The sequence below is a fragment of the Pongo pygmaeus genome, chromosome 15 (genome assembly GCF_028885625.2).
Source record: "Pongo pygmaeus isolate AG05252 chromosome 15, NHGRI_mPonPyg2-v2.0_pri, whole genome shotgun sequence".
In the NCBI taxonomy this organism is placed as follows: domain Eukaryota; kingdom Metazoa; phylum Chordata; class Mammalia; order Primates; family Hominidae; genus Pongo; species Pongo pygmaeus.
The window spans coordinates 21,127,707-21,146,080 of record NC_072388.2 but is presented as its reverse complement, the minus strand read 5'-3'; the positions used below and the strand labels follow the sequence as shown (position 1 = coordinate 21,146,080).

The 18,374-nt window shown below is 51.7% G+C and overlaps 1 protein-coding gene across 3 annotated transcripts; it reads left to right on the top strand.

The window, feature by feature from the left end:
- The first annotated feature begins 835 nt into the window (after window positions 1–835).
- On the top strand, window positions 836–12,927 carry AJUBA (ajuba LIM protein). Of its 3 annotated transcripts, none has more exons than XM_054448845.2 (8): window positions 836–2,861; window positions 5,681–5,782; window positions 7,420–7,487; window positions 7,614–7,676; window positions 9,023–9,153; window positions 9,237–9,288; window positions 10,014–10,082; window positions 10,546–12,927. In XM_054448845.2, the coding sequence occupies exons 1-8, from the start codon at window positions 1,856–1,858 to the stop codon at window positions 10,669–10,671; spliced, it is 1,617 nt and encodes a 538-aa protein (XP_054304820.1). In that variant the 5' UTR covers window positions 836–1,855; the 3' UTR covers window positions 10,672–12,927. The 3 variants fall into 3 exon arrangements, with proteins under 3 accessions (XP_054304820.1, XP_063507501.1, XP_054304823.1); XM_063651431.1 differs by having other exon boundaries at window positions 10,450–12,927; XM_054448848.2 differs by lacking the exons at window positions 5,681–5,782; window positions 7,420–7,487; window positions 7,614–7,676; ... (2 more) ...; window positions 10,014–10,082; window positions 10,546–12,927 and adding an exon at window positions 5,088–5,315.
- The last annotated feature ends 5,447 nt before the right edge of the window (window positions 12,928–18,374 follow it).

The following is an 18,374-nucleotide window of genomic DNA, read 5'->3' as shown; positions in this document are numbered from 1 at the left end:
GGCCGTCGGCTGGTATTTAATTAGGTATGTTTAGCTTCATCTAGGGTTTCTTTAAAAAAAAAATTATTATTTATTTTTGAGAATTTTTTTGAGGCGGAGTCTTGCTCTGTCGCCCAGGCTGGAGTGCAGTGGCCGTGATCTTGGCTCACTGCAACGTCTGTCTCCCGGGTTCAAGCGATTCTCCTGCCTCAGCCTCTCGAGTCGCTGGGACTATAGGCGTGCGCCACCACGCCTGGCTAATTTTTGTATTTTTAGTAGAGATAGGGCTTCACCATGTTGGCCAGGCTGGTCTGAACTCCTGACTTCAAGTGATCCGCCCGCCTCAGCCTCCCAAAGTGGTGGGATTACAGGCGTGAGCCACCGCGCCCGGCTGCTTCAGCCAGGGTTTCTTTTACTTATTCTTGATCCTTCTAAAATAGTCAATATCAGCCTCTTTTCCATCCTGATCATTTTCATTTGCAATTTCCTCTACACTGCATTTCTTTTCTTCCTCTTAATACTTACTCTGTATCACCAGTCTTCTGTGGACCAAAACCAAAGCGAGAAGGTGTTCGCTAGCCCTAAAACCAGGCCTTCTATCTCCATAGTCACCTGAAATGTTTGCTAAAAATCTCATTTCCCAACACCAGGGGGTGTCTGTCTATCCCTCTAACTGTCCTACCCTTAAGGTAGAGATTAGTCCCAAACCTTTTCCTCACTCCTTTTCACTGCTTCTGCATACACACTATATCTCTTTCCCTCCCTCTCAAGGTAGAGATTAGTCCCATTTTCCTGACTCCTTTTCATTGCTTTTACAAACACAAAATTTCTCCACCATCACAAAACTTTTGGGTCCAGAAGGTGGTGCCTTTTTATTGCAGTTTAAACGTTTGTCTCTCATTCTCTCTGGACAAGCTTGTCCTTTCCTTTGCGCACCCTTCGGTCTCTGCATCGTCCACACTCCTCTTTGCTCCCCAGCTCTCCCTTTCTTTCGCTACCTCTTCCTTCTTCCACTTCTCTCTGTGGGCTTCGTCGCCTTTCAGGGCTATCTTTACGCACACGTCTCTGAACCTCTTTATGCATTTGTCTTCTTTCTCTCTGTCTTCCTCTTTATGGCTCTCTCCTTGTCTCACCATTTCTGTACCAGTCTCTCTCCATCTCTCCCACAGTCCCCACGCTGGGAACAAAGTCACGGTGCTAGCGCAGAACATGCCTCCTATCGTCCGGTCCCGGGACGCGACACATTCCACCATGCCCCTCCGCGCATTCCAACTGCAGACAAAGAGTCCCCGTCCCCTACCCCCACACTCTTTCCTGTTCCAATTCTTGAGTGTTGTAGGGGCAGCTGCCCCAACTGCCCCTGCCCGCCTCTCACGTCCAGTCCGCGGGCCTCCATATCTAGGGCAGTTAGCGCCAGTTCTCCTGCACGCACACCAGCTATCCCTGCGCGGACACCCCCGGCGCTCTCGCACACACCGCGCTCCGCCCTCCTAGGAAAGTAGATCCGGCCAGGCAGACAAAAGTTTGGGAGAGAAGTTCGGTCTGTGGCTAGCGTGAGAGCTAGGGGGGCGGGGGCCGGGGAGACTGGGGCAGTCGGGCGAGTCGACGCGTGAACAGATAGACCTGCGGACGGGACAGCCGCGGCCAGAGGCCCTGCTAGCCCCACTCAGCCCCAGATGCGCGGGGGGACGCAGCCCCTCCCGCTGGGGGATGCTGTGGGATTCCTGGCGCCGGGCATCCAGGCCGCCCGCTAAGCCCCTGTGCCTCCCCTGTGCCCCTGGGGAACTAGAGTCCGGCTGCAGGGAAAGAGAACCGGCCGCCGAGACGCCGCAGGGTGCCAGGCGGGGAGGGGGCGAGAGGCCCCAGGCCCGAGGGCATGGAGCGGTTAGGAGAGAAAGCCAGTCGCCTGCTGGAGAAGTTCGGCCGCAGAAAGGGTGAATCTAGCCGGTCTGGGTCTGACGGGACCCCCGGGCCGGGCAAGGGGCGCCTAAGTGGGTTGGGGGGACCTAGGAAGTCAGGGCCCCGAGGAGCTACTGGGGGACCTGGGGATGAGCCGTTGGAGCCGGCCCGGGAGCAAGGTTCCCTGGACGCTGAGCGGAATCAGCGCGGCTCCTTTGAGGCGCCGCGCTACGAAGGCTCCTTTCCCGGGGGTCCGCCGCCCACCCGGGCCTTGCCTCTACCTCAGTCGTTGCCCCCCGATTTTCGGCTGGAGCCCACGGCCCCGGCCCTCAGCCCCCGCTCTAGCTTCGCCAGTAGCTCGGCCAGCGACGCGAGCAAGCCGTCCAGCCCTCGGGGCAGCCTGCTGCTGGACGGGGCGGGGGCTGGCGGAGCTGGAGGTAGCCGGCCCTGCAGCAATCGCACCAGCGGCATCAGCATGGGCTACGACCAGCGCCACGGGAGCCCCTTGCCAGCGGGGCCGTGCCTGTTTGGCCCACCCCTGGCCGGAGCACCGGCAGGCTATTCTCCCGGAGGGGTCCCGTCCGCCTACCCGGAGCTCCACGCCGCCCTGGACCGATTGTACGCTCAGCGGCCCGCGGGGTTCGGCTGCCAGGAAAGCCGCCACTCGTATCCCCCGGCCCTGGGCAGCCCTGGAGCTCTAGCCGGGGCCGGAGTGGGAGCGGCGGGGCCCTTGGAGAGACGGGGGGCGCAACCTGGACGACACTCTGTGACCGGCTACGGGGACTGCGCCGTGGGCGCCCGGTACCAGGACGAGCTAACAGCTTTGCTTCGCCTGACGGTGGGCACCGGTGGGCGAGAAGCCGGAGCCCGCGGAGAACCCTCGGGGATTGAGCCGTCGGGTCTGGAGGAACCACCAGGTCCTTTCGTTCCGGAGGCCGCCCGGGCCCGGATGCGGGAGCCAGAGGCCAGGGAGGACTACTTCGGTGAGTGAGAGGAGTGGTTAGGGACGGGAAGGGACCCGTCACGGTCTTCGGTTCTCCACTGCCCCGACGGCCCAAAGTGCCGGTGCCCCGGGGTCCGAGGTGAAGACGCGGGACTAGGAAAGAAACAAGAGGGATGGATGGGGGCGGCCCCAGAGCACTGTCCCCTTCCTGCTAGTTTTCAAATGAACCAGGGCTCCTTATTTCTATTAAATTCAACCCCCCTGGTATCTCGTGAGTCCGTTTCTCAAGCATTTGAACCTCGGCTTTTTGCGGCAGGAGGCCTCGTAGGGAAGGGACCAAGTGGGGCAGTGAGGGCGCATCCCCCCCAACTTGCTCCCCTCTTCACGGCGGTGCCCCTGGAGGTTTGTGCGCGCCGCGCCCCCACCCGGGCCCAGGCTCCGCCCGCAGGAATTCGGAGAATGCGCGGGTGGGGGGGCGGGGCAGGCTGGCCGCGTGCGTGCCGACTCCTGCCCGGGCGCTCCAGGTGCCCGGGGGCGGGGCGGCTGCCCCCGTGCGGCGGAGGGGTGGGGTTCGGGGATGGGGGGGCGCTCCTTAGCACACGCGGAGTAGTGGCGGCTGTCGGGGAAATGGAGCCTGGGAGGCAGGATGGAGCGCCGTGGGACCCAACTGCTGTCCCTCCCCAGTCCTGTTGGCTAGGTGCGTGCGTGGGCATTTAATCAGAGACCCAGTAGTACCAGCTTCTATTTTCCCCATCCTCCGGAAGTCAGGGCAAAAGTCATGACTACTGGAACACCATTACCTCTGGATGGATAACGACCCTGTGTTATTGCCAGAAATAACCTGGCCTTGAATTCTGGCTATAACCTCTCAGAATTCAGGCTAGAAGTAGCGCCTTACTTCCTGACACTGTTAAGGAAACATGGTCGCTGTCTCCCTCCCCTACTCTGTTCAGGAAGTATTGATTGATTATATGTCTCAGCTATGAGGAACATTAGGGTCTTGAAAGATCTTTTAGTCAAAATTCACAGGCACTGCTACACACAAAAAACTTCGAATCTGATTGTGATTGGAAAGAAGTGGCAGGCTTACCCCCTAAGGGCTGTGGGCCTCTTTCACTTTTCCAAGCATCTCTTCTTATCACTCATGCCCCACTCCTGGACCCCATGCTGTAGAACTCTATGGCTAGAAAAGTGAATAGGAAGAGGAACGTGGCCAGGGAGGGATGGTTGGGTAGGAGGTTCAGAGGTAGCAGGGCGGCAGGCTATAAGGGCGCTGCATAACTCAACCCCCAACTTCCACCCCCATTCTTTTCCCCACCTCCAAATCCACCGAGAGGAAAGCCCAGAGGAGATGATGCCAAACCGCTTTGATCAAGGAAGACTGAATGACAGGGCCCATTTAGCAGTTTCGTTTTGAGGCCCAGGAGAGGTGGCTAGTAAAGAAGTCTTTTTGGCTGAACCATCAGAGCCAAAAGGAAGAAAGGAACTCAGAGAAACTGCAATAAAATGGCATGAAGAACATAGGTATAGATATGCTGGGTTAGAGGAGGTGAGGCCAACGTGCCTGAGCAGTTTCGTTTGCTTTTCCCATAACGTCCAAGGTTTCCTAAAGAATGGCTCTGACAGGACCCCCTGGCATGGAAATCTTGGGGCAGATCTTCACTTCCATGAGGAAGCCGCATTTTGAATTCAGAGATGGGGGCCCCTTCTCCCTGGGAGTCAGGTTGCCTCCTTTGACAGAACCCCTACATACCCCTTGTGCCGCTAGCCCCAGCTTGACTGTACCCTCCTCCTGCCCCTAGTAGGGGCCCTCTTCCTTGGCTTCAGCCTTGCCCAGCTGCCAGAGGGTGGGAGCAGGACAGGCCTGGGCCCATCAGTTGCTGCAGCTGCTGCACAGACTCCCAAGCCCCTGGGCAAAGACTGGGATGGGCCCCAACAGGCAGGGAGTGTGGCAGCCTGCCGAGGGGGAGAGGTGGGGCGGGCCCGTTGGGATCTGCTCCCCAAAGACAGGCCCTAGCCCTCACTCATGGGCCTGGAATTGGGGAGTGGAGGGAGGGAAGAACACACCCAGGAAAGGCGAGTCCCAGAGCCAGGTGTATATATCCTAGTGGGGGATTTTGGGGAATAGCAAGCAGTTCAGTTCTGTATTCTTCCCATGATAGAAGGTGACTAGGAGGCATCAGGGGCTCTGCTACTCTCCCTGCTTTCCTGTTCAACCCTGATTCCTGGAACACACCCTGCATTCTCAGCAGCCACCTCCCCACAGGAGTCATGCTCACATGGTCCCCTCTGCACGGAGCCCTCTGCCGAGCCAGATCCTTTTCTCCATCCTTGGAAGTCTGCAGCAGAGAGAAATCATTCTATAACTGAACAGCTCGTTTGACTGATGGGAAACTGAAGTCCCAGAGAGGCTTTCTGGGCCTAGCCTGCTTTCTCTAGAAAGTTTTTTCAAGTCTGCTGCTGAGCACCTGTGGACTGGCATCTTTGACCATTCATCCCACACTGCAACAGAGATCATACCTTGCCTGTACAGTCTTTTCTCCCCAACAGAAACTAAGCATCTGAATGCCAGGGACCATATCTTCGACTTTCTCCAGGTTTCCTTAGGTAGTGGTGCTGTGTTAAGCACAAAATAGATGCTCAGAAAATATCTGTTGAGTAATTAAATAAACAAGAGTGGATCTGCTCAGCCAAGATCTTGCTGCATCTCATTACTTGTTATCTTCTCTAATCAGAAGGGAGCCCATCAAAGGGAGACTGTGACCCCTGGCACATCAGGAAAGGGCAGTCAGGAAAGCTTGGGAATCCCTGGTTTTGACCCAGTGGGGGGTGGAGTGTGACACTCTTTTCTCTTCTCAGGCACCTGTATCAAGTGCAACAAAGGCATCTATGGGCAGAGCAATGCCTGCCAGGCCTTGGACAGCCTCTACCACACCCAGTGCTTTGTTTGCTGCTCTTGTGGTGAGTGTAGCCCCAACACTCAAGCACTGCCCTCCCCTGCCCACATACGCACTTAGAAGTGCTATGGGGAACAGGAGGAGAGCTTGTCCCTCTTCATTTGTTCACAGAGCAGCTGTTGGATCCCCACCAAGTGTCTGGAGGTCCACAGCTGCTCCGCCTCTCTTGCTTCCCTGTCTGTCCTCTACTTGGCTGTCCCTCCCCCTGGTGGGTCTCCTTTCTGGAGTCCCTCCTTCCTTCCTCACCTCTGTTTCTCCCTCTCATGCCTCCCTGCTTGCCCATCCTGGACTCTCCTGGCCCTCCAGCTTCTTGGTGGGGCTTGGTCTTGGGCAGCCAAGTTGCCTGGGGCGACAGTGAAAGACTGGAATGTGGGGAGGGTGGGGGCAGGCTGGGGGAGTGGGGAGCTGTTTCGAGCGGAGAGGGGGGTTTTCTCTTGGCTGGTCAGAGTTCAGCCACCTCACTAGAGTGCAGGCCACCGGGCCATGCCAAGCTGATGACATCACGCTCCAGGAATGCCTGCCACTGTTAGCTCAGGAGGCCCACTTGGAAAGGGGGGATGCTCCCAGCGGCCTTAACTGCCCCCCTCCCCTCCCTCATTACCCCCTCCTCACTGCTTACCCATTCTGATTCCTTTGCTAAACCTTTAATCTCCTATCTCTGCTTGTCTGACTTCAGCACTCAGCTTTTCTCACTCCCCCAGTTTCTGCCTGGTTCTCTTTAGGCTCATCTGTCTGTCTATCCTTCTGTTTACAGGGCCTCTTCTGGCTATATCTCTTTCCCTGTCTTTCCTCCCCTGTATCTCATGAGCTTCTAAGTCAGCTTTCCTAACCCACTGGACAGAGTTGGAAGTGGGGATTTTGAGGGGAAGAAGGCAAAGGTGGGAAAATTGCTCATGCTCCACCTGTTCTCACTCCTCCCCTATCCCTGATAATATAGACACCTGGGAGCAGTTCCTGGGGGTTGGTCACATGGGGAATGATCCTGCCTTGTCTGCTGGAGGAAGATCCTGGGTTGTCTCTTACCCCAGTGACTCTGGGTCCCTCTAAGCTTAGGGAAGCAGCCTTATACAAACAGGAGAGGGGACCTGCTTTGCTTCCAAACAAAGCACTTTGTCCTCCTGCAGTAACTCCAGTCCTGACCTCCATAGAGTCTGTCTCTGGAAGGAGACAGATAGGCCTTTGAGAGCAGGATAGATATGCTCAGGCAAAGAGGCTTCTAGGTTGAAGGGTCCCAGAGGGCAAGGCCTGTTAACAATATGATTCTCTCTATGCAAATCATATAGCACCTTATTAAGAGCTCATGTATTCCAGCACGTAGTTGGCTTTACTCTCCCAGGTGGCTTCCTATGCACTGGAGAGGAAGGTAGTTCGTTTAGGGGAGGGCCCTAGAAAACTGTTAAGGAGGCAGGAGGTAGAGGAGCAGCAAGCAAAGGAGAGGGGAAGTTGGCTGGAATGAAGCCAAGGCAAATTGGAATTGCATCAGATGGAATTTTTGTGTGGGGAAGAAGGACAGACAGCAGTTAGGAGGAAAAGCACAAAGTCCAGGTTTAAATTTATTATGCAGCAATGGGGAGCAGTGACCCCAGAGGTCTTGCACCTGGGCTGTGGGATAGGTTCCAGCCCCTTCTTTATTGTTTCTAGGGCGAACTTTGCGTTGCAAGGCTTTCTACAGTGTCAATGGCTCTGTGTACTGTGAGGAAGATTATCTGGTGAGTAAGGGTCACCTGGACCTGGAATTGGTTTCCATACTGACCCCCTTCTTGGTGGCCCATTGGAGTACCACCCATCATTCTCAGTTTGATAACAGCCTCCGTTTGTCTTGTCTTTTACTTTAGTTTTCAGGGTTTCAGGAGGCAGCTGAGAAATGCTGTGTCTGTGGTCACTTGATTTTGGAGAAGGTAAGTAAAGTGCCTTCAGCTTAGAACTCTCACTGTGAGGCTGAGGAGCGGAATCAGGGACTAAATGGATACTGAGAGAAGGTTGGGGAAAGAAGCCTGTCACCAGATGAATCACTTTCATCCCATTCCTCCCCAGAGCAACTGTTTACAGTGGCTTCCCTCTGCCTATGGGATCAAGTCTGGGCTCAAAAGCCTGTCAACCCAGGCTTCTATGACCTAGCCCCTCCCTAATTCTGCAGGCACAGCCAGGCCTTCCAGCCTGAGCTAGGAGTGTGGGGTCCTGAGTCTTTTTTTTTTTTTTTTTTTTTGAGACAGAGTCTCGCTCCGACAAAGTGGCATGATCTCGGCTCACTGCAACCTCCGCCTCCCAGGTTCAAGTGATTCTAGTGCCTCAGCCTCCCAAGTAGCTAGGACTACAGGCATGTGCCACTATGCCTGGCTAATTTTTGTATGTTTAGTAGATACAAGGTTTTGCCATGTTGGCCAGGCTGGTCTTGAATTCCTGGCCTCAAGTGATCCTCCTGCCTCAGCCTCCCAAAGTGCTAGATTACAGGCGTGAGCCACCATGCCCAGCCTGCGGTCCTGAGTCTTTTTTTTTTTTTTTTTTTTGAGATGGAGTCTCACTCTGTTGCCCAGGCTGGAGTCCAGTGGCGCGATCTTGGCTTACTGCAAGCTCCGCCTCCTGGGTTCATGACATTCTCCTGCCTAGCTGGGACTACAGGCGCCTGCCACCATGCCCGGCTAATTTTTTGTGTGTTTTTAGTAGAGACTAGTTAGCCAGGATGGTCTCGATCTCCTGACCTCGTGATCCACCCACCTCGGCCTCCCAAAGTGCTGGGATTACAGGCGTGAGCCACCGCGCCCGGCCGGTCCTGAGTCTTAATCCCCTTTCTGCTACTGGTTAGAATCACTTGGGACTCAGTTTTCTTTTCTGTAAAAACAAAAGATAGGATTAAATCAGTGATTTTCAATCATGGTAGCCTAGCAGATCAGCTGGGAAGAACTAAAAAACAAAACAAACAAGACAAAAAACAGTGTTTGGATCCCATCACCACAGATTGTGATAATAGGCCTGGAGGAGGGCCAAAGCATTGATGTTTTTTAAAAGCTCCCTAGGTGATCCTGATATGCAGCCAGAGTTAAACACTACTGGCCTGAATGCTCTCTCAGGCACTTTTCAGGGTTTCCGCCTCCATCTTAAGACTTCTTCCCCGACATTACATAGCATTGTTCTAGGAGTATAGCAGCGGGTTGGATGAGGTTAATGGGAGTAATAAGGAGCATAATGGGCAGCTGGAGAGCTGGGACTGGAGGGAGACTGATTCTCTTGCTACCCCATGAGCCAGATCCTACAAGCAATGGGGAAGTCCTATCACCCAGGCTGTTTCCGATGCATTGTTTGCAACAAGTGCCTGGATGGCATCCCCTTCACAGTGGACTTCTCCAACCAAGTATACTGTGTCACCGACTACCACAAGTGAGTCCGCCCCTTGGGATGCAGTGTGGAACTGGGTCCAGGGATTCTCCAACCTCAGCTCATCTCTTCCCTCTCTCTTTCAGAAATTATGCTCCTAAGTGTGCAGCCTGTGGCCAACCCATCCTCCCCTCTGAGGTCAGTATGTCTGGGTTCTCCTTCAGGGCAGCCAGTGCCACTGCCTTTGGGGAGGTGATAGGGACATGCTGCCTGGCCTCCTGCCGGAAGCAGTAGTGCCAAGGAATGTACTCTGTGAAGATTCCCGTGTGACTCTGCCTCTTGGGGTCACCACCCTGACCCTAACATCCGGGCCTGGACATGTCTGAAAGCCTAACTGGGCCCAGGCTCCATCTCTTCTATCCCAGTCCAGAGGAGGAGACTTTCTTTGAGGTTGAGGTCACCAGACTGCAGATGTAGGGGCTGGAAAAAGGTGGGAAGAATCCTCAGCACTGGTAGGAAGGGGTCAGAAATGATTTAAGCCGTGTGTAGGGGATGTGCCTACGGAGAGAAGCCAAAAGCCAGTGAGGACCAGATCTTATTGGATCCCCTTGTTCCCAGCCTAGCCTACTTTATTTAAGCCTCCTGTCCCCTTCCCTTCCCTTTGCTTCCCCCACAACTGAGAGATGTAGGTAAGGCCAGGGCTGTTGTACAGAGGGAGTGTGCTACATGGGAGCAGCCAGTGAAGGAGATGAGGAGAGTTCTGGTAGGATTTGCAGAAGCATCTTAAAACTACAGGTGATTGCAGAGAGACTCTGGGGGCATTTGTATGATCTTCCCATGGGGTGGGAAGGGTTGTATATGAGGGAAAGGTAGAGGTGAGGCAACATGCTGCTGTCATCTCCACGGGGGTCTGCATGTTTCAGGGCTGTGAGGACATCGTGAGGGTGATATCCATGGACCGGGATTATCACTTTGAGTGCTACCACTGTGAGGTGAGTGTTGGGGTTCAGCGGTGCTGGAGAAGAAGTAGAAATGGGGAGAGGGGAGGAGTCAAGTCCTGCAACAACCAGACATCTATGGGAGAGGTGTAGGGCATGGGAAACCAGAAAGATACTGTGACCTATCTTCAGTCTCTTTTTTGTCCTCCAGCCACTCTCTCTGGTCCAAGTAGGTTGGACTCTCCCAGAGTCAGGACTTTCTAAGACTAGGGACTCTGGTCAAACTTCTTGAAAGACAGGCTTGTGTCATTATTTCTGTTGCAGCAGTGACACCTGGTGTCCAGCTGAGGTATTAATATTTTCTCAGATTGCTCTTCCATCCCTTCCATCCTTCCCTTCCCACCCCATCCCTTTCTTCCAGTTATTAGGAGTCAGGTGTGGAGCAGGGCAGACTCCTAAGATACCCTCAGTGTCCAAGGTGCCTAGGCTGAGGTGAACTAGGTGCCTTCTTCCCTAGGACTGCCGGATGCAGCTGAGTGATGAGGAAGGCTGCTGCTGTTTCCCTCTGGATGGGCACTTGCTCTGCCATGGTTGCCACATGCAGCGGCTCAATGCCCGACAACCCCCTGCCAACTATATCTGAGCTGCAATCACTGCTGCTGTTGTCACCCCACAGACAAACTGCTGTGGCCAGTGGGCCCCTCTGAGGCCAGCCAAGGCAAAGAATGCACTCTGCAGGCCTGGCAGAAGAGTCCTCTGGGAAGGACCCCAAGGGCCGGAGACCCAAAGATCGTGATATTCCAAATGGATTGTGGAAGAGAAACCTTATATTTACCAGGGTGGGGGTGACTGGCCTTTTTCCCATGTGTGCAGCCTGAGCTTAGGCACGCACAGGAGGGTTCCAGTACTTTCTGAACATCTGATTCTGTATCTTCAGTATATATATTTTGTTTGTTTTAGAGATGGGATCTCACCATGTTGCCCAGGCTAGTCTTGAACTCCTGGGCTCGAATGATCCTCCCACCTTGGCCTCCCAAAGTGCTGGGATTACAGACGTAAGCCACTGTGTCTGGCCTAGTATATGATTGTGCATGAGTCACGCAATGTTCTGGTCCTGGATTCCAAGAGTAGAGGACCTAGCTTTAAATCAATTAGTTTCAGCTAAACTGACTAGAACCAAATCAAAGTGTAATTCTCCCTCCAGCTCCCCCAAACCCCAGAGTTTTGGAGTTGTGGTTGATGCAGTGTGGGATGTCCCTGAGAGGTAGCAAGTCTAGGGTGGTGAGTTCCTGCTAGGCAACCAAATTTAAGCTCCTCACTTTTTTGTGACACATGGTATCAGATATGGGGTCCCGCACCTATATCTGGATGAAGAGGTAGAAACTCTGGACCTCATTAATGAGTTATTTCTTGGCCTTCTTCTAAGGACTAGGAGAGCTCCTCATCTGTCTGCTGAGAATGGGGACCAGCTCTGAGTGGGGTTGCTGCCTATATTCCCTGTTTCTCAGGGACTCACATGGGTCTGGGGAGGCTAGATAGGTGATTGTACGTGGTTGCTCTTCTCCTTGGCTGGGGGAGGTAATAAGCAGGTCTCTGTGGATGTGGAGCTTGTTGAGGGGATGTCTAGGAAGCTTCAGCTTAGCCACATTCCCAAGTTTAGGTGCACTGAGCCATACAGCCCAGTGTATGCATGTGTGGGTGTGTTCATGCACACACACACTCTCTCTGTGTCTCTGTGTCTCTCTCTCTCTCTCTCACTCTTTCTTACTCTCTTCTCAGGTCACTTGTACACTTGGTTTCCTAGCAGAAGCTCACTTGTCACATCTCAGAGGGGTCCTGGATTGCATCCATCACAATCCCAAAACTAGAGTTGGGGGGAACTGGAGGGAGCAAAACACTGATTTGGTACTAGTCAGTTTGCCTGAAACTAGTTCACCTAAAGCTAGATCTCTTAAAACCAATTTACTGAAAACTTGTTTGCTTAAAGTTAATGACTTAATGACTAATTTGCCAAAAGCTCAATTCCTATTTCAGTGTGTTTATATCCATTTAGGTGTCCTATTCTTTTTTGTCATGCTTTGGATATTTCAAGGATTTATATCTATTCATCCAAGAGTACTTCTGAGTTATTATCAGCAACATAAATTTATCAAATTTGCAGCACTTAGTAAATGATGAGATTGCTTCCTACCTTTATGGATGTCTTTTTCTATGTTATCTACCATTCAAAAACTTTTTTAAAAAGTTTAAAGTTTCTAGCAATAAATACAATTGGTACAGACATTTTGTATATCATTTTTTTGTTTCTTAATCCAATATTCCTTTACAAATTAAATGCCTTGAAAAATATAATGGAGTTCAATGTGATTTTGATGCTTTGGTCTAACTTCTACATTCCTACTGTTAAAAGGCCAGTGTATCTTAAATGAATAGGCATGAGGCATATTCAGTTGACTTACACTGAAAAGTTATACAGACAACAGGAATAACTAAAAGGGTGAATCTGCTAAATCCTTTTGAAATGCTGCAGATTTGATAAATATTTATTTTAGACTAATTGGTTTTAGGCGAATTGGTTTTAGGCAAATTAATCTAGTAATCTTTGATCTTTAGTCTTCATTTTCTGTCACTCAGTGAGTTTCTTACTGGAAATGATGACTCCTGACAACAGAATTTCCACATTTGGGGGCTATTCTAAGATGACTATGCCAGCCAACCTGGGAAATACATAAAAGAGATCTCTGAGTGAGAGGGAAAGAGTTCAGATTTATACAACTGAGTGCCAGAGGGGAAAATGCACCTTGTTGGAGTGAGAAATGTTCTGAAACTGAATTACTTCTTGTACAGCTGAGATAGCTTCTTCTGAACTATTATTAAATAAGTGAATACAAAGGCCCTATGATGGGAAATCCAGACAAGCTTGTGTAACTTTACATCCACCCCCTCAGGGTTTTTTGTTTTTTGTTTTTTGTTTTTTTTTGAGACGTAGTCTCACTCTGTCGCCCAGGCTGGAGTGCGGTGGTGCTATCTCAGCTCACTGCAAGCTCCGCCTCCCGGGTTCACACCATTCTCCTGCCTCAGCCTCCCAAGTAGCTGGGACTACAGGCGCCCGCCACCACACCTGGCTAATTTTTGTATTTTTAGTAGAGACAGGGTTTTGCCATGTTGGCCAGGGTGATCTCAAACTCCTGACCTCAGGTGATCCGCCTGCCTCGGCCCGCCAAAGTGCTGGGATTATAGTTGTGAGCCACTGAGCCCTGCCTTTTTTTTTTTTTTTTAAGAGTTGGGAGTCTTGCCCAGGTGCAGTGGCTCACCCCTGTAATCCCAGCACTTTGGGAGGCTGAGGTGGGAGGATCACGAGGTCAGGAGATCAAGACCATCCTGGCCAACATGATGAAATCCCGTCTCTACTAAAAATAAAAAAATTAGCCAGGCATGGTGGCGTGCACCTGTAGTCCCAGCTACTCGGGAGGCTGAGGCAGGCGAATCGCTTGAACCCGGGAGGTGGAGATTGCAGTTAGCCATCGCGCCACTGCACTCCAGCCTGGGCAACAGAGCAAGACTCCATCTCAAAAAAAAAAAAGGCCAGGCGCGGTGGCTCACACCTGTAATCCCAGCACTTTGGGAGGCCAAGGCAGGCAGATCACGAGGTCGGGAGATTGAGACCATCCTGGCTAACACGGTGAAACCCTGTCTCTACTAAAAATACAAAAAATTAGCCGGGCGTGGTGGCGGGGGCCTGTAGTCCCAGCTACTCGGGAGGCTGAGGCAGGAGAATGGCGTGAACCCGAGAGGCAGAGGTTGCAGTGAGCTGAGATTGTGCCACTGCACTCCAGCCTAGGCGACAGAGCAAGCCTCCATCTCAAAAAAAAAAAAAAAAAAAAAGAGTTGGGAGTCTCACTCACTCTGTCACCCAGGCTGGAGGGCAGTGGCACAATTATGGCTCACTGCAATCTCTGCCTCCTGGGTTCAAGCGATTCTCCTGCCTCAGCCTCCCAAGTAGCTGGGACTACAGGTGTGCACCACCATGGCTGGCTAAGTTTAAAAATTGTTTTTATAGAGACAGCATCTCGCTGTGTTGCCCAGGCTGGTCTTGAATTTCTGGCCTCAAGTTATCTCCCACTTGGGCCTCCTAAGTCACTGGGATTACAAGCATGAGCTTCTGTGCCCAGCTCCTGACCCTTTGTTTCTTACTCTGATTTTGGCCTCTTCTGTTCCTGATCCGACTCATTCCTTTCTAGGTCTGTGCTGATTGTCCTAGCCTTGGGGCTCCCCAAGACTCTGTTGTTGCCACTGAGGCTACTTCTTCCTGAGGAAAAATAAATGATAACAGCTGATAAGGGCAGGCGATGAAAAAAGAGCAGTCCCAGCCACCCCAACACCATCACTGGCAGGCTCCCAGGTGTACCCCACATCACAAGAGTTTCCCTTCTTCCTATTTGCTGGGAGACTAATCCTCCTCAATATTTCTGTTTAGTATTTATAGTTTTTTAGTATTTACAGTTGATGATGAAAGATTCGTGGGGTGCTGCTAAGTATACATCAAAAGGTAGACCTTGTTTGGCCAACTTGCCACCTGATTTAATCAACAACCACTAGTGCTGAGATGCAGAAAGGGGGAAAATGGAGGAATTATGGACCAAGTCTGTCTTTATAGATGACAGTCACAGGACAAGGGTTAGGCTTTGACTGCAGACTTCAGTCTTTGCTCTGACCAGCCCTGTTCACCACAGGCCTGAATGGGTTATCAAAAATAAAGCTGGTGGCCGGACGCGGTGGCTCACATCTGTAATCCCAGCACTTTGGGAGGCTGAGGCAGGTAGAACACTTGAGGTCAGGAGTTTGAGACCAGCCTGGCCAACATAGTGAAACGCTATCTCTACTAAAAACACAAAAAATTAGTCAGGCATGGTAGTGGGAGCCTGTAATCCCAGCTACTCGGGAGGCTGAGGCAGGAGAATGGTGTGAACCTGGGAGGCGGAGCTTGCAGTGAGCCGAGATCATGCCACTGCACTCCAGCCTGGGCGACAGAGCGAGACTCCGTCTCAAAGAAAAAAAAAAAAAAGCCGGGCGCAGTGGCTCACACCTGTAATCCCAGCACTTTGGGAGACCGAGGTGGGTGGATCACGAGGTCAGGAGATCAAGACCATCCTGGCTAACACGATGAAACCCCGTCTCTACTAAAAAATACAAAAAAATTAGCAGGGCGTGGTGGTGAGTGCCTGTGGTCCCAGCTACTCGGGAGGCAGAGGCTGGAGAATGGCGTGAACCCGGGAGGCGGAGCTTGCAGTGAGCCGAGATCACGCCACTGCACTCCAGCCTGGGCGACAGAGCAAGACTCCATCTCAAAAAGAAAAAAAAAAAAAGAGAATAAATCTGGTGTTGGTTTTCTCTCTGCCTTACTCCTTAGAGAGTATCTTCCCCTCCACCACTTGGACCTCTCTCAGGGCCAGGGAAATGGTAAGATGCCATTTATAATCAGGCTGGAGACTGTCCTCAGTCAAGGAGGATGTAGAGAAAGACCTACTTCCAAGCACATAAAGCCAGCTGGATGAGAACCTTCAGATTGTACCTATAAAGAAGGGAATAAAAAGAGGAAAAGGGGCCGGGCGCAGCGGCTCACGCCTGTAATCCCAGCACTTTGGGAGGCCAAGGCCAGCGGATCACCTGAGGTCAGGAGTTCGAGACCAGCCTGGCCAACATGGTGAAATGCCATCTCTACTAAAAATACAAAAATTAGCTGGGCGTGGTGGGGGGCGCCTGTAGTCCCAGTTACTCGGGAGGCTGAGGCAGGTGAATCGCTTGAACCCAGGAGGTGGAGCTTGCAGTGAGCCAAGATCAGGCCACTGCACTCCAGCCTGGGCGACAGAGCAAGACTCTGTCTCAAAAAAAAGGGGGATCAGGTGCGGTGGGTCAGGCCTGTAATCCCAGCACTTTGGGAGGCTGAGGCGGGCAGATCACGAGGTCAGGAGATTGAGACCATCCTGGCTAACACGGTGAAAACCCCGTCTCTACTAAAAATACAAAAAATTAGTTGGGTGTGGTGGCGGGCGCCTGTAGTCCCAGCTACTCCGGAGGCTGAGGCAGGAGAATGGCGTGAACCCAGGAGGCGGAGCTTGCAGTGATCCAAGATCACGCCACTGCACTCCAGCCTGGGTGACAGAGTGAGACTCCATCTCAAAAAAAAAAGGAAAAGGATGGCCAGGCACAGTGGCTCATGCCTGTAATCCCAGCACTTTGGAAGGCTGAGGTGGGAGGATCACTTGAGTCCAGGAGTTCAAGACCAGCCTGGGCCACATAGTGGGACACTGACTCTACAAAAATAAAAGTTAGCCAGGAGTGGTGTCATATGTCTGTTGTTCCAGCTGCTCTGGAGGCTGAGGTGGGAGGGTCACTTGAGCCTGGGAGGTTGAGGCTGTACTGAGCCATGATGGTGCCTCTGCACTCCAGCCTGAGCAACAGAGTGAGACCCCTGTGTCAAAAAACAGAAAAGAGAACCAAAGGACTGAAATAAGAAGATTAGAAGAAACAGGTAAGCTAAGGCGTTATTTAGTTTTGTGATGTAGAAGTTCCCATGGCCCCAGAGTTGGTCTGGGGTCATTCAGAGCCCTTATGGTAAAGTTCCACGAAAAGAGTCTAACCAATCTCAGTCCTCTCTGCCCTCTCCTACCTTACAGTGAGGAATACCTAAGAATGGGTTTCTTGCTTCTATAGGGGCCTCTGGACTGAAGTTTTACCTTGAAAACATGAGCAAATCTTTACTAGGACATATAGATTAGACCAGAATAACTGTGATGATAGGAGAGTCATCAGAGACAAATTCTGTTTACTGTGGGTGTCATTTCACCTACAATTGACCTTACTTGGAAAGGATAGTGCTAATCCACGGGAAGGGAACCAGAGTACCATCCAAGCAGGGAGCGGTGGTTAATAAAAGATACTGGTCAGGCTTAGAGGGTTCAAACCAAGTGGGATGTGATTTTAGAGATAACCCAGTCACCTCATTTTACTGAATGAAGAATAGAAACTGAGTGATGATGTCACTTTCCCAAGGTCACACAGCTGGATAATGACTTTCCAACTTTTGAAGACCAATAAAGGGCCGTTTGCCTTCCTCCCTTCCACCCCCTTTCATAGGGATTCCCACAGCACAAGTAAACTGTAAAGGTTTACGTATTGTAAATGAGATAAGCACTTCATTATGATAGAGAATTAGGGAAACTTTTAGTGGCAAAGCCAGGGAACACAAGCAGCAATAATGAAAACGTCTGGTTCTTACCGATGTTTTTTTTGTTCATTAGGACTAGCAGTAGCCAAAGTACCTTTAAAAGCACACTAGGAGAAACAGGGTGGGCGCAGTAGCTCACGCCTGTAATCTCAGCACTTTGGGAGGCCAAGGTGAGTGGATCATTTGAGGTCAGGAGTTTGAGACTGGCCTGGCCAACATGGTGAAACCCCTGTCTCTAATAAAAATACAAAAATTAGCTGGGTGTGGTGGCTCATGCATGTAGTCCCAGCTACTCAGGAGGCTGAGGCATGAGAATCACTTGAGTCCAGGAGACAGAGGTTGCAGTGAGCTGAGATTGCGCCACCACACTCCAGCCTTGGTGACAGAGTGAGACTCTGTCTTAAAAAAAAAAAAAAAAAAGAGGCAGGGCATGGTGGCTCACACCTGTAATCCCAGCACTTTGGGAGGCCAAGGCGGGTGGATCACCTGAGGTCAGGAGTTCGAGACCAGCCTGGCCAACATGGTGAAACCCCATCTCTACTAAAAATATAAAAAATTAGCTGGGCGTGATAGTGGGCGCCTGTAATCCCAGCTACTCAGGAGGCTGAGGCAGGAGAATTGCTTGAACCCAGGAGACAGAGGTTGCAGTGAGCCAGCATGGTCCCACTGCACTCCAGCCTGGTGACAGAGTGAGACTCCATCTCAAAAAAAAAAAAAAAAACACACACACACATTAGGAGAAGCAAAGGAAATATACTGAGAGTCCCTGTCCTTGAGGAGGTCACAGTCTAGCCAGGGAGACAAATGCATGCATAAAATGACTTGAAAAGATTACAAGCAACATGTCAACAATTGCAAAGTAATTATTAGAAACAAAAGGCCAGGCATGGTGCCTCACGCTTGTAATCCCAGCACTTTGGGAGGTGGAGATGGGAGGATTGCTTGAGGCCAGCCTGATCAACATAGCAAGACCCCATCTCTATTCAAAAATTTTAAAAAGGCTGGGCTTGGGCTGGGCATGGTGGCTCACGCCTGTAATCCCAGCACTTTGGGAGGCCGAGGCAGGTGGATCACTTAAGGTTGAGAGTTCGAGACCAGCCTGACCAACATGGAGAAAT